A 24144-nucleotide genomic window follows, 5' to 3' on the forward strand; every position below is an offset into this window, starting at 1 on the left:
CCACATTTTCTAATTCTGTCCCTATATCTGATATGACCAGCTCTATTCTACTCACTTTTTCTTCTATACTTTTCATTTTTATTTTCATTTCACTAAATTCTAGTGTCAACCATTCTCTTAATGCTTTCATTTGTTCTTGAAAATATTTTTAATCTATGTACTGTCCATTCATTTTACCTCCTATTCCTCTGTGCAGAACTTGTTGTTCTTCTTCTTCTGTCTCTGCTCTTGGGTTTGTGTCTTCTATTTCTCTTCCTTGTATCTGTGTCTCTTCTGACTTTGTTGTTGAGCTGCTTGTCTCAGTTTGTTGGTTTTTTTTAATGGTTCTTGATGTTGGCCCTCTTCTTCTGGGCTGGTTATCTGTTGTGTCTCATGCTTCCAGTTTTCTTTCTCACCCCTCCCTTTCCCGTTGCTTTCTTTACCTTTCACCTGGGAGTCCTGCTGTCGGGCACCTCAGGGTCTCCCTTCCCGTCGGTGTTCTCCTTGTCATGCGCAGTTGCGCACCCGTTTGGCTCAGTGAGCCATTTTTGCAGTTCCGCGGTCGGTGGGTTGCGACCCTGCGGGGTCTCCACTAACCTCGGGGAGCGGGCTCCTCTTTCCACAGTGGGTCCCTGCTTTTTCATGCAGGTAAGGCTTTCACCTTTCTCTTCTGGCGTCTTTCCTTCTTTTCTTCCCGTTATTTTTGGTTTTTCTTTCTTAGGTGCCATTTTCTCCACACCTTTATCTTTTATTTGTTGTGTTTTGTGTATCTGGGGCTTTGCTTTTTCTTCACTTCTTCCTTCTTTTCTGGAGAGGGCTGGTATTCTCCTACCGGCCACTACTCCATCACGTGACTCCTCCATTTATTGTCTTTTTCAATTCAATTCAGTTCACTATTTTAGTTTTTTTTACAACTACTTGTTTGACTGCAAAATGTATTTGACAATATACTCAATTCTATCAATTCTATTACTATGGTTCTCAAGTTTAGCTTAATGGCAGTTGTAATCAATAGTATGGAAGCCCACATTGTGATCCGTCCCAAAATCTGTGTTCCTCATGACATTTGGTTCAAAATCAAAACCAAAGGATTTGTCATTGTATTTGTTTAGGATGAAGAATAAGGCAGCACGGTTAGCGTGGAGATTAGCACAACCCAGTTACAGCTCCAGCAACTGGGGTTTAAATCCAGAGCTGTCTTTAAGGAGTTGGTACGTTTTCCCCTGCATGGGTTTCCTCCCATCCTTCAAAATATACTGAGTTGTAGGTCAATGTCAATTGGGTGACATGGCAAGCACAGATTCGAGGGTCGAAAAGGCCTGTTACCGTGCTGTATGTCTAAATTTAAAAATGTAAAAATAATGAGAATCTTGCTGCCCTGTGACAGTCAGCAGCCTGCTCTTCAGACTCATTGTTTTTTCCAAAGTGGTTCTGGGAGCAGTCTTCACTGGGATCCAGATACTCAGCTCATTGGTGTGGTATATATCAGGGGTTGGTCTTTCTCAGTGCAAGTCTCCAGATGCACTGGCAGATTTGATTGCACTACCACTGTGGTCATAGTCCCAGCCTCAACAATATTACTGACCGTTTGTGACAAACCTTAATAATTTATTAGACCAAGCTACATACAATACTATTTACAAACAGTCCAAAATAATTGATGAAATAAAAAGCTCTTCTGATCTTTCTCATGGCTCCAATCATTTCAAGAATCTACATCATTGGGCAGATTTCCAGGCCCAAGAGCTGGACACCTGAAGAAGTTCTTGGTGTCCCAATGGACTCCATGCAGAGTGGACTGTGACACGTCAGCAAAGCATAGTGCTGATTTAAGGCTGTGCCACGTCTGAACTTGGGCACCTCCTCAAGGAAACACTGGTAAATCCACTAGCACCAGGGCAAAAAATCTGCTGCAATATGAATATCGAGCGCAAGTGTGGAGACTCTCAATAAATTACTGAGTATCACATACAGGCAGGCATCCAGCTGTCAACTGCAGCTGTGCTAGTGGCATACCTCCCTGAATAAAAAGGTTGCAGATTTAAATCACAAAGAACTAGGCTGACTCTCCAGTGGAGTAAGTGAGAGAGGACATCAAAGATACAGTCTTTTTAACAAGAGGTAAACCTCTGTCAGCTCTCTCAAGTGAAAGTTAAAGATGCTACAGCACTCTTTCAAAGAAAGAATATCCTGGTCAGAATTTGTCTCTTGATTGTCTTTTTATTAAACAGATATCTGGCTATTATTATATTACCTTATTCATGGGAGCTTGCTGAATTCAAAATGTCTGATGCATTTGCAAAGTTACAACCACAGCTACCTTTCAAAGTATTTCAATAACTGTAATGCACAGGGTCCTCCAGAAACATTACATGAAATTATATTTTATATACTATTTCTATCTTTATAAACATACCATTGAAGTCATTCTGAATCTTGCAGTTAGAATTCTTATTTATCATATAACTACAGAATTCCTGCATTTAGAATAATTTGCAATGAACAGAAATACTAGGTTGAGGCACTCATGAAGATATTGCAGCAATCAATAATATCATTACGAATACAGTTAATTTTTCAATGAAAGAGTGCAAAGCTTCAATTCCTTCAAAAATGAACCCAGTTGTAGCTCAGTTTTTTCAGCTAGATGTAAGTTATATATGAAGGCAAAATCTTTAAGCGTTTGCTGTTGAGTTTCCACAAGACAGTTTCTATTTGAAAAGTATAAAAAAAGTTTGCAAAGAGCACTGGGAAATAAAAACAAAATTAAGAGTGTAATGGGAGTGATGGATAAGATGTCTTGGTGGCAGAGTGCATAAAAACTGTCCTCCAACAAGGGGCAATTTGGCTTTAGTCAATAGCCAAATAGTGTGTTAATGTTTATCGAATGGTGATCATAATACAATTGAATTCAACGTGACATCCTAAAGGAGAAAAATGAAGATGTTAATGGATTATAGGTTTAAAGAGAGGGCTGAGCACAACACAGCATGACAGCAACTGACCACAATAAATGGAGCAAATATTTGCTGCTCTTTGTATCCTTTTGCTGCAGCAGAAGGATCAGTCCAAAATGCTCCACAAGGGGACTTTGGGTGATAATGAATCAGTTCATACTGGAAGTATATTTTTCCAAAACAAATCTGCATTAGACTAAGGAAATAGAGAACCACAAAACTAAAGAGAAATTTTAAATAAATGCTAGCATCCACAAAAGATGCAAAGAACAGAAGGTGATAAAGCAAAGAATGAAAAGTTAAAAAAAAAACAAGGATACAAAGAAGGTAGACCAAAGTCATCACAAATCAATGATAACTTTATCAGAATGATGGCAATCAGGTTAAACGAGGACCCCTTCAAAAAATGAAAACTTTGATATTGCAAATAAATATGCTGATTTGTCATCTTGAGTTATTCAGACACAAAGAGGACAGCACATGTCATATATTCTCAGAACATTAAGCAGGATGGAGACTCAGTAAAAATTGAACATTTTTTAAAGAAATAAATAAATAACCACATGAAAGACAAATTCCTCCATACCAAAATTTTCCATTCTGGTGTGTTTAAGGAATGAGGAAAGAACACTACAAATAAAATCCTTCGAAATTCTGTCAGTTTCCAGGACACCCCGGTGAACTGCAAAAGAGGACAAGTGGTGAATCAGTTACCCCAAAATCTTTTGCTAGGAAGTTATGAGAACAATGAAGGATGGAGTGACTGAGTGAGCAGATGGCATCAGCAAGGCTCAAGTCACATTCGATGAACCAGATGAATTTCCTGGATAGGGCAATGCCAATTGCTGTCATTTATTTTGTCCTTTGAAAGACATGATAAAGTTCCCAATGAGAGACTATGACCTAATGTTGAAATTCGTAACATTGTAGATACATCTATTTGTGCAGTTAATTCCATATTTTTTGGAGCCTTCAATTATATACTGCCTAAAATAAACTAGATATTTTATTTTATGATTTTTACCTCAAGGCAAATAGTTCACCAATTTTCTGCATAACTTCTGATCGTGAAAGCTTCACGTGTTTTCCAGCTTTCAGCATCTAAAGAGTGGAATAAATGTAAAAATATCAAGACATCCTACAGCTCAGAAATTTTCTTAAAACTTTTCCACCTACGAGTATTATTATCCCAGGCAATAGCTCAACATTTAGCATTATGTTAATTTATGTTAATCTATGTTCTACTGCTTCCCAATCTTAAAAGAGAACTGATACATTACTCACCTCAGGAATAAACTGAATGGACTCAACAAAGTTATCCAATGATACTTCCCAAATGGCAAGCTTCACTACAAAAAATGAAGACATAACAAACTTTAAATAATGTAATTTTTTTCAGCAATTTACAAATAAATCCACTTTATCCTAAGGATTACCAATGGTGATCTGCATTTGTCATTGTTCTGTATCACCAGCAAAATGATACCATATTAAGCAGAATATATGCTTCTACTTGTAACACAGCAAAGTTTAAATATGCAAAACAGCAGGTGGTGAAAGCAAATTCATCAAATCTGTAAACTGTAGGTTAGCCCTAGAAAAAGGCCACAATGCTGCAAGAATTAAACAAGAAAATTCCAAGCACACTGTGACTGTGGTACATTTGTGAAAGTACTGGAGAAATTTAGCAGGTCCTGCAACATGCAGAGAAGGCAAAGAACCAACATTTTGGGCTTGAGCCCTTTGTCGAAGTATTTACTATGATGCTGCCTGAAGAAATCTCTTGGAGCCTGCCACATTGACCACCGCCAGTGGGCTGATATCGCCTCAAACCGTGCATCTTGGCGCCTCACAGTTTGGCGGGCAGCAACCTCCTTTGAAGAAGACCGCAGAGCCCACCTCACTGACAAAAGGCAAAGGAGGAAAAACCCAACACCCAACCCCAACCAACCAATTTTCCCCTGCAGCCGCTGCAACCGTGTCTGCCTGTCCCGCATCGGACTTGTCAGCCACAAACAAGCCTGCAGCTGACGTGGACTTTTACCCCCTCCATAAATCTTCGTCCGCGAAGCCAAGCCAAAGAAAAAGTCTACATAAAGGATCTCAGAATCAAAACAGCATGTGTCTCACCTGACAAGGAGAGTGCATTTGAAAATGCAAACTTTTCCAAAATCGATTCATCAGGGTCAAGATTGCTATTCAATAAAATCTCTCCTCGACGAAGTTTTGAATGCCCTCTATAGAAACAAATAAATAACTGTTGTGGGTAGTGTTAGGTCTGCTTTGTTCATGAATGAGTGAGACAAACACCAGGCTGAGTCGAAATCAGGGTTCTTTGTTCTTTATTACCGGATTGTAACACTTGCGACTAACCATGTTAGTCGGAGAATGCATTCTGCCGTTATCAGCAAAATGGTGATTTTTTATACCCTTGGATACATGCTTAGAACATCATCATATCATTACTTGTCCAATGACTAAAACTGTTGCTATCCTTTCCCTGCTAGCTTCCTGCCTCTCAATCCATCAATGTCTTTCTTATCTTGTAAGTACAAGGATGCATTCACATCTTGTTACAGCCCTGTACAGGGTAACTCCTTACACATTCCCATCTCATGATGTTTTACCTTACAGTAGTGATAATGTCGGACAGTTTCTTATTCCACATCTCTTGTCTACATTAGGTCATGCTCCACAAAAGCAGGCCCTTTGGCTGATCAAGTTCTTTTAGTTAAATTAACTATCAAGTAACTCTTCCTACTAATTCTATTTTATGGCACTTGATCAACAGCTTTCCCTGCTCGGTGATTCAAGTGCTCATCTAGATACAGTACTTATAATTGAATAGTGCTGCACAGTATGGGCCCTTTGGCTCATAATGTTGTATCAATCTATGTAAACCTACTCCACAACAGTCTAATCCTTCCCTACCCCACACCCAAAACACACTATTTTTTTACAGCTACGTGCCTGAGAGTCTCTTAAACATCCCTTTGTATCAGCCTCCACCACCACTCTGTGAAAAAAAATGATCTCTGACTTCTCCCCTCCATGCTTTTGCTTTATGTTATCAGAGTCTCTTCCTCCACCATCAACTCAGGCAGTGCATTCCAGATTCTATTCACTCTCTTGGTAAGAAAGTTATTCCTAAGATCCCCACTGAACGTTTTACTCATGATAAATATACACCCTTCAGTTTTAAACACTTGCTTAGTGGAAACGTTTTCCGCAGATCACCGAATTGATGGCCCTCGTAATTTTGCATTCTTCCATCAGGTCATCCTTCAGTCTTCAATACTCCAGGGATAATAAACCTGCCTATTCCATCTCTCCCAAAAGCTGAAACACTCTGGTGAATCTCATCTGCACTTTCTCTGTGCAATTTTGATCTTATGGTGTTAGGATCAAAATTGGGCACAGTAGTCCAGCTATAGCTGAACCAATATTTGATATACCATGCCCCAGCTAATACAGTGAATGTCCTGTATGCCTTCACCATCTACCTGTGCTGTCATCTTCAGGGATCCCTGGACTTGTACAGCTTAGCCCTTCTGATCCCCAGTACTCCCTAGGGCCCTATGTTATTTGTCCTTCCACATGCCACTGTCAATATTAAATTCTACGTGCTGTTTTTTGCCCATCTTATCAACTGATATACATCATCCTGTAACCCAAGACCATCCTTCTCAATATCAACATCCATCAATGTTCGCGTTATTTGCAATACATGCTAACATTTACAAATGTGCTTCTTTTTCCATGAGGTTTTGAAACTATTTTTCAACCAAAACAATCAGTTCTTTATATCTAGAGCAAAAAAAACCCCAAAGCCAATGCCACTTTTATAATGGAAGTAAGAACTATGAAGCAATGCAGAATGATAATGGTCTTCCTTTCAGTAAGATCATGCCAATCCTCTTTTTTCATAACATTCCAGCCCCGCCTGCATAATCTTTATACGATTCAAAATCTTATTGATAGCCTCAAATATGTTCAGATTCACAGCAGTCAAGGAGGGAATTTCCAAAGATTATTAATCCATTGAGTAAAAACATTTTTCATTTCAATGTGAAACAGCTGACCACTCATCCAGAGATCATTCTTACAGTCCTGGACTTCCCAGCCAGAGGAAACTGTCACTCAATATTTACCCTCTTAATCTCTCTCATAAAACTTTGTCTCAAGGAGAACACCTCTGATTTTTCTAAACTCTAGTGAGTGTAGACCAATCTCTCCTCATATGTCAACCTCTCATCCCTGATGCCAAGAATCAATCTATACGACACCACTTCCATTTCAAGTACAACCTTTCATAAATATGGAGACCAAAATAGCACACACATCCACAGTGTAGTCTCGCTAAGACCCTGCACATCAGAACTTTCTTACGCTTATACTCCAAAACCTTCTCAATAAAGGCCAAACATTACTTGTCTGCTTCATTGCTCACTTTATTTGTATGCAAGCTTCCAGCACCTTTAGAACCTGCACTCCCAGATCTCTTTGTACACCAACATTTATTAATTTCTCACTATTTAATAGATACTTTGGTACTTCTCCCATTAAGGTGAATATTCTTTATTTTCTTACACCATATTCTGTCTGCCATATTTCTGCCCACTTGTTCAACCTGGCTAGATTCCTTTGCAGATTTATCCTTCTCACTTTCCATCTGGCTCTGCACTATCAGCAAATTCAGATGGAAGGATAGACTGTAATATATCCACGTCATTAATACAGTTTGTAAACAGCTGAGGCCACCCTCTGATCCTTGTGGCATCCCCCAGAATCTTCCTGCCAAACTCCAATAAAGCCCATTTGTTCAACACTCGTTTCTGCCCTTTATCTAATACTCGAGAAAGTACTGATTTCTTAAACCCAACCCTGAGCTTTATTTTATAATGTGTTAACTGCATCTTTTAAACTATATATGCTGCAAGTACTACTTTTCTAGAGCTACTGAGTACATACATTCTCAAAAAACTTGTCAAAACCTTTTACAAACTACAGTGACTGCTTATCATATTATGATTCTAATGTAATACTTGCTACCTTCCAAATGGCAGAATACAGACAATTTTGTAAGATTGCTAATGCGAACATTATATCCATAGCCACCTTTATTTGAAGCTCTGAATCAGATACACTGGATTTATTTACAATATACTCCCTTGACTAATATTAATAAAGCTCCTCATTCTCGTTTGAACTTTAGCTGCCTGATACTTATGCTACTTTTATTGTGACCTTTACACTAGAGAAAATTAAGAAATGTTCGGTTATAGCGGTGGCCAACTTTTTAATTTTTAATTTAGAAATACAGCATGGTAACAGGCCATTTCAGCCCACAAGTATTGATGCACAATCAATTAACCAAAAGAGTGAAGTACAGGCTTTTATTAGCTAGAAATGGAGAGCATCCCTTGAGTTGCTGGTTCACACTAACCCGGACTCGAATTGGGAACAGGGTTGTGGCATGACAGACTCTATGGGGAATAAAGAGGAGGAGACATGAGCCGGCCAGTGAGAGCAGGGTTGAATATACACGGGTCAAGGTATTTACATATACAAGTGGTTTCACAACAAGTATCTACTGGGAGTGTAGGTTAATTGGGCAGCACAGATTCGTGGGTCAAAATGGCCTGTTACCATATTGTATGTTTAAATTAAAAATTAAAAGTTTGGCCACCTCTGAGTTAATGCCTTTCCCATTTCCATATTCTTAGGTTACATTTCTAGCCTCTGTCTTTAAGAGATCTCAGTTTACTTCTGCTACTTTCTTTCACTTTTACATAGTTGTAAAAGATCCTGTAATTTTTCTAGATTTTGAGACATTGTATTGGGAAGGGTCATGGCTATCATGTGAGAGCACTGTCCCCCTATCTAGTCAGAGGACACACCAGCTGCCAATCAAGGTTTGGTTCCACCCCACCCATTAGTGCACACCTTGCTGTTGGTTCCATGTAAATTACCTGGTCTGGACTCCCAGCCTGCCTGTACTTGGCCTTAGGCCATTGGCTGTTGCAATTGGATGAACCCTCCTGGCACTGAGCCATTGGTCTCTGCTAACAACCTGGGCTGGACCCTCCAGCACTTTTAAGGTGCCATGTGCTCTTTGTTCTCCCTCTTTTGCCATCTTCAAGGGACCACCCTGCTTCACTCCAGGCTGGGAATGTGGAACAGTGCTGGAGAAACTGTTGGTGAGCTGTACACTAAATAAGGTTGGGAGTGTTGATTATTGTCCCTCAATAGCATAAAGCCATGCCTGCACAGAGTCAAGGGGTAGTTGGTATTGTATTGATTTTTCTCTTGATTATTTGTGTGTAGATGCAGTTTGTACCTATGTTTGTTATTATTTGGTATTTGTGTTTAATCGCTTACTGACTTTCCCCACAATTGCTAATAAACTGTATGCATTGTTCAGTGTGTGTGTGTGCGTATGCGCACGCTGCATCTGCCACTATTTCCTACATTTGCCTTCTGTAAATATAATCCTTCACTACAAAAAAAAATGTGTCCAGAGTCCTTGACTTTGAGACCTACCAAACCTGTTTCCTCACTCACAACAGACTCTGCCTTTTCCTTTTCAACTTTTTTTTTTTAATTTTTTTATTTTTCACACCATAAATCACATTAACCATGGTACACACTTTTTCCTTTTCACACATATACAGTGCGATTTTCTCCCCCCCCCTCCCTCCTCCCATCCCACCCTCCCTACCTCCCCCCTCCCATCCATTTAAGGTATAAAATCTAGGATACATTAAACCAGCCAGACAATGTTGTCATTCAATAAAAATACACCAGAAATTCTACTGAGTCCATTCTTTTCATTTCCTTTTCCTTCCGTTAACTTAGGTAATGATTGTCCCCGGTAGGTTTTCGCTATTGTGTTTCATGTAAGGCTCCCATATTTGTTCAAATATTTCAATATTATTTCTTAAACTATATGTTATTTTTTCTAATGGAATACATTTATTCATTTCTATATACCATTGTTGTATTTTCAAATTATCTTCCAATTTCCAGGTTGACATAATACATTTTTTTGCTACGGCTAGAGCTATCTTAACAAATCTTTTTTGTGCATCCTCCAAATCAATTCCAAATTCTTTGTTTTTTATGTTACTTAGGAGGAAGATCTCTGGATTCTTTGGTATATTGTTTTCTGTTATTTTATTTAATATCTGATTTAGATCTTCCCAAAAATTTTCTACTTTATCACATGTCCAGATTGCATGAATTGTTGTTCCCATTTCTTTTTTACATCGAAAACATCTATCAGATACTGTTGGGTCCCATTTATTTAACTTTTGAGGTGTAATGTATAGCCTGTGTATCCAGTTATATTGTATCATACGTAACCTCGTATTTATTGTATTTCTCATCGTTCCGGAGCATAACTTCTCCCATGTTTCCTTTTTTATCTTTATATTTAAATCTTGTTCCCATTTTTGATTTTTTTTACATTTGTTTCCTCATTCTCCTTTTCTTGCAGTTTAATATACATATTTGTTATAAATCTTTTGATTATCATTGTATCTGTAATCACATATTCAAGGTTACTTCCCTCTGGCAAACTCAAACTGCTTCCTAATTTATCCTTCAAGTAGGATCTCAATTGGTAATATGCCAGCGCTGTATCTTGAGTTATATTGTACTTATCTTTCATTTGTTCAAAGGATAAGAATCTATTTCCTGAAAAACAATTTTCTATTCTTTTAATCCCTTTTTTTCCCATTCTCTAAAGGAAAGGTTATCTATTGTAAAAGGGAGTAACTTGTTTTGCGTCAATATTAGTTTTGGTAATTGATAATTTGTTTTATTTCTTTCTACATGAATCTTCTTCCAAATATTGAGGAGATGATGTAATACTGAAGAACTTCTATGTTTTACCAATTTTTCATCCCATTTATATAATATGTGTTCAGGTATCTTTTCCCCTATTTTATCTAATTCTAATCTCGTCCAATCTGGCTTTTCCCTTGTTTGATAAAAATCTGATAGGTATCTTAATTGTGCGGCTCTATAATAATTTTTAAATTTTGGCAGTTGTAAGCCTCCTTGTTTATACCATTCTGTTAATTTATCTAATGCTATCCTCGGTTTCCCCCCTCTCCATAAAAATTTCCTTATTATTTTCTTTAACTCCTTGAAGAATTTCTCTGTCAGTTGTCTTGGCAATGCCTGAAATAAGTATAATATCCTTGGAAAAATGTTCATTTTAATACAGTTTATCCTTCCTATTAGTGTTAGTGGTAAATCTTTCCAATACTCTAAATCGTCCTGTAATTTTTTCATTAGTGGATAATAATTGAGTTTGTATAGTTGGCTGAGATTTTTGTTTATTTGTACACCTAGGTATCTTATTGCTTGCATTTGCCATCTAAATGGTGATTCCTTCTTAAATTTTGAGAAATCCGCATTATTCATAGGCATTGCTTCACTTTTATTTACGTTTATCTTGTAACCCGACACTTCTCCATATTCCTTCAATTTCTTATATAATTCTTTTATTGATAGTTCTGGTTCTGTTAAGTACACTATAACATCATCCGCAAATAAACTGATTTTATATTCCTTGTCTTTTATTTTTATTCCTTTTATATTATTTTCTGTTCTTATCAATTCTGCTAGTGGTTCTATAGCTAACGCAAACAATAAAGGTGATAGTGGGCATCCCTGCCGTGTTGACCTGCTTAAGTTAAATTGCTTTGATACATGTCCATTTACTGTCACTTTCGCTAACGGTCCCTTATATAATGCTTTAATCCAATTAATTGTGTCTTGGTGTGAGCTTGCAGGCGCCTCAGATTGAAGAGACTGCCATCCGTGCGGTACCGGATGTAAACAGCGTCTTCATTGTTGGGGTCTTTCATGGCTTGGTTCAGCATCATGCTGAAGAAGATTGAAAAGAGGGTTGGTGCGAGAACACAGCCTTGCTTCACGCCATTGTTAATGGAGAAGGGTTCAGAGAGCTCATTGCTGTATCTGACCCGACCTTGTTGGTTTTCGTGCAGTTGGATAATCATGTTGAGGAACTTTGGGGGACATCCGATGCGCTCTAGTATTTGCCAAAGCCCTTTCCTGCTCACGGTGTCGAAGGCTTTGGTGAGGTCAACAAAGGTGATGTAGAGAAACTTGTCCGTGAACTACTCTTTGCAGATGATGCCGCTTTAGTTGCCCATTCAGAGCCAGCTCTTCAGCGCTTGACGTCCTGCTTTGCGGAAACTGCCAAAATGTTTGGCCTGGAAGTCAGCCTGAAAAAAACTGAGGTCCTCCATCAGCCAGCTCCCCACCATGACTACCAGCCCCCCCACATCTCCATCGGGCACACAAAACTCAAAACGGTCAACCAGTTTACCTATCTTGGCTGCACCATCTCATCAGATGCAAGGATCGACAATGAGATAGACAACAGACTCGCCAAGGCAAATAGCGCCTTTGGAAGACTACACAAAAGAGTCTGGAAAAACAACCAACTGAAATACCTCACAAAGATAAGCGTATACAGAGCCGTTGTCATACCCACACTCCTGTTCGGCTCCGAATCATGGGTCCTCTACCGGCACCACCTACGGCTCCTAGAACGCTTCCACCAGCGTTGTCTCCGCTCCATCCTCAACATCCATTGGAGCGCTCACACCCCTAACGTCGAGGTACTCGAGATGGCAGAGGTCGACAGCATCGAGTCCACGCTGCTGAAGATCCAGCTGCGCTGGATGGGTCACGTCTCCAGAATGGAGGACCATCGCCTTCCCAAGATCGTATTATATGGCGAGCTCTCCACTGGCCACCGTGACAGAGGTGCACCAAAGAAAAGGTACAAGGACTGCCTAAAGAAATCTCTTGGTGCCTGCCACATTGACCACCGCCAGTGGGCTGATAACGCCTCAAACCGTGCATCTTGGCGCCTCACAGTTTGGCGGGCAGCAGCCTCCTTTGAAGAAGACCGCAGAGCCCACCTCACTGACAAAATGCAAAGGAGGAAAAACCCAACACCCAACCCCAACCAACCAATTTTCCCTTGCAACCGCTGCAATCGTGTCTGCCTGTCCCGCATCGGACTGGTCAGCCACAAACGAGCCTGCAGCTGACGTGGACTTTTTTACCCCCTCCATAAATCTTCGTCCGCGAAGCCAAGCCAAAGAAAGAAAAAAAATCCAATTAATATACTTCTCCGGTAAACTGAATTTTTGCAATACTTTGAACAAATAATTCCATTCTACTCTGTCAAAGGCCTTCTCTGCGTCTAAAGCAACTGCTACTGTAGGTGCTTTATTCCCTTCTACTGCATGAATTAAGTTAATAAATTTACAAATATTGTCTGTTGTGCGTCTTTTTTTGATAAATCCAGTTTGGTCTAAATTTACCATTTTCGGTACATACTCTGCTAATCTGTTTGCTAATAGTTTAGCTATTATCTTATAATCTGTGTTAAGTAAAGATATTGGCCTATATGACGCTGGTGAGAGTGGATCTTTCCCTTGCTTTAGTATTACTGTAATTATTGATGTTTTATATGAATCTGGTAAACTTTGTGTTTTATCAATCTGGTTGATTACTTCCAGGAGGGGCGGAATTAATAAGTCTTTAAATGTTTCGTAGAATTCTATTGGGAATCCATCCTCTCCTGGTGTCTTATTATTTGGTAATTTTTTTATTATCTCTTGTATTTCTACTATTCCAAATGGCTCTGTTAATTTATTTTGTTCCTCTATTTGTAGTTTTGGTAGTTCAATTTTAGTCAGAAATTCGTCTATTTTCCCTTTTTTCCCTTCGTTTTCAGTTCGGTATAATTGTTCATAGAATTCTCTAAAGTTTTCCTTAATTTCTTTTGGATTATATGTAATTTGTTTGTCTTTTTTCCTTGATGCCAATACCATTTTCTTAGCTTGTTCTGTCTTAAGCTGCCATGCTAGGATTTTGTGCGTTTTTTCCCCTAGTTCATAATATTTCTGTTTTGTCTTCATTATATACTTCTCCACCTTATATGTTTGTAGTGTTTCATATTTTATTTTTTTATCTGCCAATTCTCTTCTTTTAGTTGTATCTTCCTTCATTGCTAATTCTTTTTCTATATTTACTATTTCCCTTTCCAACTGCTCTGTTTCCTGATTATAGTCCTTCTTCATCTTGGTTACATAACTTATTATTTGCCCTCTAATGAATGCTTTCATTGCATTCCATAGTATAAAATTATCTTCCACTGATTCCGTATTTATTTCAAAATACATTTTTATTTGTTTTTCAATATATTCTCTAAAATCCTGCCTTTTAAGTAACATGGGGTTTAATCTCCATCTCTACATTCTTGGAGGGATGTCCTCTAACTTTACTGTCAATATTAAGGGTGAATGGTCCAATAGTATTCTAGCTTTATATTCTGTTTTTCTTACTCTATCTTGCATACGAGCTGATAACAAAAATAGGTCTATTCTTGAGTATGTTTTATGTCTAGCCGAGTAATATGAAAATTCCTTTTCCTTTGGGTGTTGTTTCCTCCATATATCCAAAAGTTGCATTTCTTCCATCGATTTAATTATAAATTTGGTTACTTTGTTCTTTCTGTTAATTTTTTTCACCCAGTTTTGTCCATATTTGAATCCAAATTCAGGTTGAAATCCCCTCCTATTAATATGTTCCCTTGCGTATCTGCTACCTTCAAAAAGATATCTTGCATAAACTTTTGATCTTCTTCGTTAGGTGAATATACATTGAGTAGATTCCAAAACTCCGAATATATCTGACATTTTATCATTACATATCTCCCTGCTGGATCTATTATTTCCTCTTCTATTTTAAATGGCACTTTTTTACTAATTAATATAGCTACTCCTCTTGCTTTTGAATTATACGATGCTGCTGTTACGTATCCTACCCAATCTCTCTTTAATTTCTTGTGCTCCAATTCAGTTAAATGTGTTTCTTGCACAAATGCTATATCATTTTTTTCTTTTTTCAGTAAATTTAGCAGTTTCTTCCTTTTAATTTGGTTATGTATTCCATTAATATTTAAAGTCATATAGTTCAACGTAGCTATTTTATACTTTGTTTATCTTCCCTTTCCGTTCTCCATCATTACCTTTCCTCCTTATCCATTTCTGTTTTCTTGTTTTAAACCCTTTATAAGACAACATTCCTAAAACATCAAACATTTTCCTTATTTCCTTCTTTAGCCCCAATCTCCCCTTCCCCTCCTGAGTTGTCCTTTATCCCTTGTCGGACAACCACATCTCCCCTCTCCATTTGGATTTGCGAATTCACTCGCAAGCGTCAGCTGATTTTGCAGTGACCGCAACTCCTCCCCACCCAGCCCCCCCAGAAAAGATTTCACTTTTCATATGTAACAAAGGTCACTCTTTTAGTTCCCTCCTTATTCCCTCTATTCCATTTCCTTCCCTTATTAATTCTTGTCTATACTATCTATATTTTCCTCTAAATACGGATACATTCATGTATGCACATTATACATATACACACATATACCTCTTTACCCACATACATATAAATCGTGGTCATTTTTATTCTTATTACATATCTTCATCTCTCTGGTTGTTTTGCAGTTGTTCTGCAAATTTCCTTGCTTCCTCTGGATCTGAGAATAGTTTTTTTTCCATAAGATCTTTTTCGATGTATTGAACTCCTTTCTCTTCTTCAGGAGTTCAAAACTTATGTGTCTTTTTAGTTCGCAGTCTTTTGTACTCTCGTTACACGTCTTCATCCCTCAGTCTATTTTGTAATTATTCTGCAAATTTTCGTGCTTCCTCTGGATCCGAGAATAGTCTGTTTTGTTGTCCTGGAATAAATATTTTCAATACCGCTGGATGCTTTAGTATAAATTTATACCCTTTCTTCCATAAAATTGCCTTTGCTGTATTGAACTCCTTTCTCTTCTTCAGGAGTTCAAAACTTATATCTGGATAAATGAAGATTTTTTGCCCTTTGTACTCCAGTGGCTTGTTGCCCTCTCTTACTTTTTCCATTGTCTTCTCCAGTACCTTTTCTCTTGTAGTATTTTACTAAAATAGATCTTGGCTTTTGTTGTGGTTGTGGTTTAAAGGCCACTGCTCTATGTGCCCTTTCTATTTCCATTTCTTGCTGTAGTTCTGGACATCCTAGGATCCTGGGGATCCAATCTTTTATAAACTCTCTCATATTCTTGCCTTCTTCATCTTCCTTAAGGCCCACTATCTTTATGTTATTTCTTCTGTTATAATTTTCCATTATATCTATTTTCTGAGCTAACAGTTCTTGTGTCTCTATAACTTTTTTATTAGATTCCTCTAATTTCTTTTTTAAGTCCTCTACCTCCATTTCTACTGCTGCTTCCCGCTCTTCCATCTTGTCCATTCTCTTTCCCATTTCTGTTAAGGTCATATCTATTTTATTCATTTTCTCTTCTGTATTGTTTATTCTTCTTCTTAAATCATTAAATTCTTGCGCTTGCCATTCTTTAAATGACTCCATGTATTCTTTAATAAGAGAAAGTATATCCTTTATCTTGCCTTTCCCTTCTTCTTCTATTTCACTGTACTCTTCCTCTTCCTCTGGGTTGGCCATCTGTTGTTTCTTTGTTGCCCTTTTCTTCTCTTCTTTCTTGTTTTCGTTGTCTTCTATGTTCTTCTCTTGCTGCAGGTGTTCTGCAGCTGTCATTGCCGGCTGTGGAGATCGACTCCCCAGCTGGTCACCCCTCCCGTTGGTGTGTTTTTTTGCATGCGCATCGCACATGCGCGAGGAGTCGCGCATGCGCGGTTGCGCACTTTTACTCGGCTCAGCGAGCCATTTTTGTAGTCCACTTTCTACCGACCTGAGGGAGCGGGTTTCTCTCTCCACCGCGGGCCTCTTCGAACAGGTAAGGCCTTCTCCTTCTTCTTCCGTTGTCTTCTCTTCCTCTCTTCTTACCGTTGATTTCGATTTTTCTTTTTTCGTCGCCATATTCTTTCCACCTTTATACTCACTTTTCTTTAATTTTTATTTTTGTGCCTTTGTGTTTTCCTTTGTTTTTTCCGACTTTTCTGGAGAGGGCTGGAGTTCACCTTCCGGCCACTACTCCATCACGTGACTCCCCTCCTTTTCAACTTTTAGGATATTCTTTTCTGGTTTGTAAAACTACCAGGTCTTGGGCTTTCTATATTTTCTAACACAAGAAGCTTCTTTTAATCTATCACTGTTTAACCTTCTCATTTATTTCATTACCCTTCAATTCAATATATTGAAAAACGTGAAATCTTTTTATTTCAGAGTGTCTCACTCAAATTCAGGTTATTCATTACCCTTTTCTCATTGCACTTGACAAGATCCAAAAACAGTCATGATATAGTACTCCAGCAAACTGCTGCATCTGATTGGCAGATAATAAAGAGATGCATTTGTGTTTGTGCAAATGTAGGTCAGTGCTGTGGCTATAGAGACTGGATCAAGACTGGATCAACACTAAAAATGTTGTCAAGAGTGGGTAAATAGGCTATTTTTTCTGCATTAAATTCAAGGTATTGGTAAGTAAAAACAGATGAACTAATGGGTTAAATTGTGTATTCTTCATAATCAGTTGCTGAACAATCCTAAAGATGATTTTAACACCAGAAAATACAGTAGCTAAATGCTGAACGCAGCTTATAATGTTTGGTACATCAAACAGTAAGCATTTCAGGCAATGTTAGGGAAGTTTTGTCAGCAAGGATAGAGAACACTTGCATGCACTTTCCCAATTTCACAGAATCTGTGCTTTCGCTACCCCATAGTTTTGGCATTCTGTAGCAGAGGTATCAACAATCCCAAACAGCCTGTTCAACCTTAATCTTTTATTGTTCTTATGATATCCCATCTCAAAGAACATCTACGGCAATTTATTTAGCCAGAAGAAAACTGTTCTTTGATTTTAGGAAGAGGTAGTAAATTGGTTAAGGCATTGGCTTTGCAGGAGAAGCCAGAGAGTGGTTGCAGATAATTACCTCTCTGATTGGAGGCCTGTGACTAGTGTGCCTCAGGGATCAGGGCTGGGTCCATTGTTGTTTGTTATCTATATCAATGATCTGCATGATGATGTGGTAAATTGGATCATCAAATTTGTAGATGACACAAGGACTTGGGGGAGGAGGGGGTGCAGTGGCTTTCAAAGCTTAAAACGTGATTTGAACTAGCTGAAAAAATGGACTCCAAAATGGCAGATAGAATTTAATGCTGCACTTTGATTCAAGATTCAGTTTATTGTAGTAATAAAACAGTGTCATATTACGTGAAATTTATTTTTGCTTGCTGCAAGGCAGACCGATATGCCACCAGTTGGAACTGCCTAAGCGCCACTTGCAGTCAGACTTGCAGTCGGGGAGAGAGAAGCAAAAGAGAGCACCCCCCAGAGTCACCGGGTGTTCGTAGATTCGCCTCCAGCACTTCTGCAGCCCTCACAGCCACAAAGAGTTCAGTCCAAACCATTGGCAACCCGAGGTCCAGATCTGAACCCCCAACACAGTTAGGAACCCTTCAGCGCCCTCAGCACCTCCCCGTCTCCTGGTTTCGATACCTGGTACCCCTTCACCCAGTTTCTTTTTTTTAAATTTGTTTTTTAAATTTAAAACCACAAAACAATGCACTTATTTTACAATAATGTAAATCCATTACAAATACGTGTGGCATATGTAAGAAAAAATAAAAGAATGAGAAAGAACCCCCTATAGCCCCCCCCACCCTTCCCCCAGTACCCCTACAAAGCTAAGAAGAAAGTGGGACAAGAGATCCTCAACGGGAGCGCTCCTTACTATTCTTTCTTTGGCTTGGCTTCGCGGACGAAGATTTATGGAGGGGTAATGTCCACGTCAGCTGCAGGCTCGTTTGTGGCTGACAAGTCCGATGCGGGACAGGCAGACACGGTTGCAGCGGTTGCAAGGGAAAATTGGTTGGTTGGGGTTGGGTGTTGGGTTTTTCCTCCTTTGTCTTTTAACAGTGAGGTGGGCTCTGCAGTCTTCTTCAAAGGAGGTTGCTGCCTGCCGAACTGCACGGTTTGAGGCGATATCAGCCCACTGGCGATGGCCAATGAGGCAAGGCACCAAGAGCTTTTCCTTACTATAAGACTTACTACAAGACTTCATTTAATATACGGAGACCTTTTGGAGAAAGGGAATTCCTGAGATTCATTTAAATATTTATACTCACTGTTTGTAAATATGGGCACCATATTCTCCAAAACAAATATTTATCTCTTAAATGATGTAATTTTCTCAAGTGGTATACAATTCCGAACTCCGCATGTCATCTTTCCATTCCCAAGTCTGTATCAGATTTCCAAGTTATAGCAATACATTTTTTTAGCTATTCCTAAAGCAATTTTAACAAACTTCACTTGATACACCTTCAGCCAGTTTCAAGCCAGTCTTCCATCCATCCGCAGCCTGGTGTAAGTCTCCTGACAGTAGTCTCTTGCAGCCCACAGGTGCTTTGCCTCGATTCACCAGCAGTCCGCTGCATGCACTGGTCCCTCAGCCCCCTCACTGGTCCGCTGCCGTGGTCACCATCCCCACGGGTCATCTCCTCTGCTTCTCTTTCTCAGACAGTGCGTGATCTTCCTGTCCTCTGGTGCTGTGCTCCATTCCTCCACTTCCCTGGAGTTTGCAGCCCCTCATAGGTGCTGCCAATTAATAGATGTTGCCACCTTGGGTGCAGACCCGTGGTTGAGGGATTTCAACAAAAACCACCATTGGTTCCCTCAATGGGCTGTTCACAGCCTGTACGGAGCCAACACCAGCTGACCGGGCAGCTGCACCCCGCGGGAGCACTGCATCTCTGCTCCCTCGCTCCCCACGAGTCTGCACCAGACCTGGTAGGATTTGCACAGTAAATGGTAGGACGCTGCAGAGCGTGGTAAAACAAATACATAGTTCCCTGAAAGTAATGTCACAGATAGATAGGGCCATAAAGGGAGCTTTTGGCACATTGGCCTTCACCAATCAGGAGTTGGGATGTTATGGTGAAGTTATAGAAGACATTGGTATGACATTTGGATTATGATGTGTAATTTTGGTTACTAAACTACGGGAAACATATCAATATCATTGAAAGAGTGCTTAGAAAATTTACAAGGATGTTAACGGCACTTGAGCAGCTGAGTTATAGCAAAAGATTGAACAGGATTGGTCTGTACTACCTAGAGCAGGGGTCTCAAGCTTGCGGCCCGAGGGCCAACTGCGGCCCTCGGGACGATAGTTTGTGGCCCCGCCTTAATATGAAAGTTTAATGTTAGTGCGGCCCACGAGTTTGATATGATTGGCACTTTTCAGTGTTGTGTGCGGAGCTGAACGAACCTACCAATCACGGTGGGGTATATTGCTCTCGGGGGCGGGACATCGGCTGGGCTTATTGCGAATATAAGCATATTTGTGTGCATTTTCTATTTGGCATTATATGCATGCAGCACATGCGCAATTTCCGCGGCTGCTCCCGCTTCACACGCTTCGGCGCGTGAACTTCAATAAGTCCAAGTACAGGTCCAGACTTACTGACGAGCATCTTTAACTCCTACTGAGGGTCTCAACTGCCTCCTCCCTTAAGCCAAATGTGGCTCGGCTATGCGAGAGGAAGCGCTGCCAGATCTCTAGCAGTAAGAAGTAGGCAGAAGAAGACATGTTCATAACAGTTTACGTTCAATGTTCCATTCATGTTCAGAAAGTTAAAGGTTAAAGAACTGTTAATACAGACATTTGAATCTGAATAATAATAATTACATTTCTCCAGTCAGCAACTATGTGGTTTCTTTAGTCTTCTATATCTGCTGTATTATTATTATTTTCATTATTATTATTTTCATTTTATTTATTTATTACTGATTTATTTTATTTTTTTTCTTATGAATTGTTAATTAATTTATTTTTTCATCTTATTTTGTGTTTTAAAAAAAAATAAAATAAAAATAAAGACATTTGATAATATTGGAATGTTTTTGTAAGCGCTTTTCTTGTGGAAAACCTGATGCGGCCCAGCCTCACCCAGACTCTACCTCCAGCGGCCCCCGGGTAAATTGAGTTTGAGACCCCTGACCTAGAGCATTAGAGAATGAGGGAGATTTGATAGAGATATATAAAAAAAATTAGAGTAAATGTAAGCAAGATTTTTACACTGAGGTTGGATGAACCAAGAATTAAGAGGACAAAGGTTAAGGGTAAAAGGTGAAATGTTTAAGGGGAATTTTGACATTTAGAAGAATCCAGGACAGGTACACGAACAGTTCAGGTGCAGGACAATGGGACTAGGTGGAATTAATAGATCAGCATGGACAAGTTTCAGTGATTTAGTGCCTATGGGTCTACTAAATAATTTCAAACTGAGGACTATATCATTTGGAAATCATTCCTGCAAGAGCAAAGAATTGCTTGCTTGATATGGCCAGCATGTTCCTTCATCAATATAAACTGTCACACTCTCGAATCTCTAAAGACTTTGCATGATAATAGTGGAAAGATTAAAGGAAAGGAGCAATGCTAAGAGGATGAAGTGAGCTGTCATCAAGGTGAATAGTGTATTTGATGGGGGTGGGGGTGAGGAAGTGAACCACTTGCTCTGTAAAAATACCTATTTACAGTATTTGGGATTAGGATCTGTCAATGTGAAAAGAAGATAAAAATCCAGCAATTTCCCACCAACTTCAAACAGAGGCTTTTTTTGCAAAAGGAGCATATCTTGCCAACTGCTAGCAATCCAGAATTATAACTCTAATGGGACAACAATGAAAATGCCAAAAGCATCAAACTACAAAACCTATTTGTGAACAGAAACTATACCCTGCTGCTCTATTAAAACAGTCAGTAGCTTATCTGTAACCCAAAGGAATGAAGATTGCTCAAGTATGACTATACCATCTGTATCACTGACTTAATTTGTGTCACCCTGTGGTGCAAAAACATTGCCCAATGAATTCAGTAAAGGTACTGCATTTCTTTGAAGAGATGTAAACATTTGAATTATTTGTCCATTAGTGCAGAACTGTATTCCTAAATGTAAGATCAGTAAAGAATATCTTTCAGGCATGGTCATAACATTACTGATCTACGCAACAATTGTAAATGCTTGCAGCATTTGGCATGGTTTGAAAAATCCACCATGGCCTATTGATAGATCCAATTCTGTGGCCCATGGTGCAGGGTATCAAACAAAAATGCTCACAATATTTGGCTCGAAGAAATATGTCCCTCTTCGTCAACCTCAGGGGAGTTTCACACGCCTACATATTTAGAGAAAAAATTTGATTCCCACAATAATTTCCCATGCATTAGTTTTGTCCCACTGTGATGAAAACAGATTCACAATTTATACTACAGCAGTGAACAGCAATTGTGTATCACAAAGACTTGCTGTGTAGGTAGTGGTGAAGAAGGCAAAGTCATAGAGAATAATCTCACCAAGTTGACCAATGTCCTCAATTCTCTTACCCCTTCTCTTACACACTTCCTCTTTTGATTACCTGCCTATCAGGGACATCACGTCATGCCGTGAGGGACGACATGCAACCTCATGACTCCCATGAGGGTAGTTTAAAAAAAAAAGTACCTATTTAGAAAAGGTTTTTTTTTAAAAAAAGAAAAATATTTTAAAGTTAGTATAAAACATCAAACTAAAGTTTTAAGTTTAGAAGGAAAAAAAACTCCTAAAAAGTCAGAAGAGAGAAGAAAAAAGAAACTGGGCCTACCTTAGTGTCAAAGCAGGCCGCTAAGGTATTTTCTGGATCCGCTGGTGAAGACCCAGGAGAGGGACCTTCCTCCAGAGCCTTCTTCACGTCAAGTCATAAAGATGGTGCAAGAGGAAAACTTAAAACTGCATCGCGTATGTGTGAGAAGTTGGGCATGTGCAATGCAATAGAAAAGGTTGAGAAAAAAAAATTAAAGATCCCTTAAAGGGGCAATCCAGCAGGTCAACTTCAGAAGAGGAACAGACCAAAGGGATAAAAAAAAGACTTGGAAGAAAGAAATATGTAAGATTGAATCTAAAATTGATGAACTTCAAATTAAAATGAATTTGACTTTGGAAAATAACTTTAAATTGCTGTCAGAAGAATTGAAGCAAGTTAAAACAGATTTGACAGTTAAAGTGGATAAGGCATTGAAGGTGATGAATAACGTTTCACAGAGAATGGATAAGTTGGAAAATAAGGTTCAAGATGTTCGAGAGGACGGGCAGCATATTGTAACGATCTAATGTATCTGAAGATTCAATGATTAGTTTAATTTCGATGAATGAAAAATTGTTGGAGAAAGTCAATATTTTGGAAAATTATAGCAGAAGAAATGATGTTAAAATAGTGGGATTGTCCGAAGGTAAAGAAGGAAAAGACGTGATTCATTTTTTTCAAGAATGGATACCAAAGGTATTTGGAGAGGAACATTTTGAACATTTTGAAGACAAGATTTTAATTGAAAGAGACCAAAGCCAGGTCCAAGCAAGAGACCCCGATCTATCCTGGTTAGATTTTTGAATTACTAAGATAGAGAGAGGCTTCTAGGTTTAGCGACGAAAAGGGCTAAGGAGAGGAGTCATGTGATGGAGTAGTGGCCGGACGGTGAACTCCAGCCCTCTCCAGAAAAGTCGGAAAAAACAAAGGAAAACACAAAGGCACAAAAATAAAAATTAAAGAAAAGTGAGTATAAAGGTGGAAAGAAGATGGCGACGAAAAAAGAAAAATCGAAATCAACGGTAAGAAGAGAGGAAGAGAAGACAACGGAAGAAGGAGAAGGCCTTACCTGTTCGAAGAGGCCCGCGGTGGAGAGAGAAACCCGCTCCCTCAGGTCGGTAGAAAGTGGACTACAAAAATGGCTCGCTGAGCCGAGTAAAAGTGCGCAACCGCGCATGCGCGACTCCTCGTGCATGCGCGACGCGAGACTCCTCGTGCATGTGCGACGCGAGACTCCTCGTGCATGCGCGACGCGCGACTCCTCGTGCATGCGCATCGCGCATGCAAAAAAACACACCAACGGGAGGGGTGACCAGCTGGGGAGTCGATCTCCACAGCCGGCAATGACAGCTGCAGAACACCTGCAGCAAGAGGAGAACACAGAAGACAACGAAAACAAGAAAGAAGAGAAGAAAAGGGCAACAAAGAAACAACAGATGGCCAACCCAGAGGAAGAAGAAGAGGAAGAGGAAGAGTACAGTGAAATAGAAGAAGAAGGGAAAGGCAAGATAAAGGATATACTTTCTCTTATTAAAGAATACATGGAGTCATTTA

General features: G+C 39.3%; 2 protein-coding genes across 14 annotated transcripts in view; one reads left to right on the forward strand and one right to left on the reverse strand.

The window, feature by feature from the left end:
• The window catches only part of armt1 (acidic residue methyltransferase 1), a 167068-nt gene that overhangs the window by 47821 nt on the left and 95103 nt on the right, over positions 1-24144 (forward strand). The window lies entirely within an intron of this gene.
• rmnd1 (required for meiotic nuclear division 1 homolog) overlaps positions 1-24144 on the reverse strand; it is a 115955-nt gene that overhangs the window by 23830 nt on the left and 67981 nt on the right. For all 9 annotated transcript variants that reach the window (XR_011355974.1, XR_011355973.1, XM_069932283.1 and 6 more), the window contains 3 exons: positions 5067-5173; positions 4221-4285; positions 3961-4037 (listed from right to left, as the gene is read on the reverse strand). Coding sequence is in view for 7 of the 9 variants with exons in the window: in XM_069932283.1 (XP_069788384.1) it covers positions 3961-4037; positions 4221-4285; positions 5067-5173 (249 nt within the window). In the remaining 2 variants the exon portion in view is untranslated. The remainder of the gene's footprint in view (positions 1-3960; positions 4038-4220; positions 4286-5066; positions 5174-24144) is intronic.

The sequence above is a fragment of the Narcine bancroftii genome, chromosome 4 (assembly GCF_036971445.1).
Source record: "Narcine bancroftii isolate sNarBan1 chromosome 4, sNarBan1.hap1, whole genome shotgun sequence".
NCBI lineage: Eukaryota > Metazoa > Chordata > Chondrichthyes > Torpediniformes > Narcinidae > Narcine > Narcine bancroftii.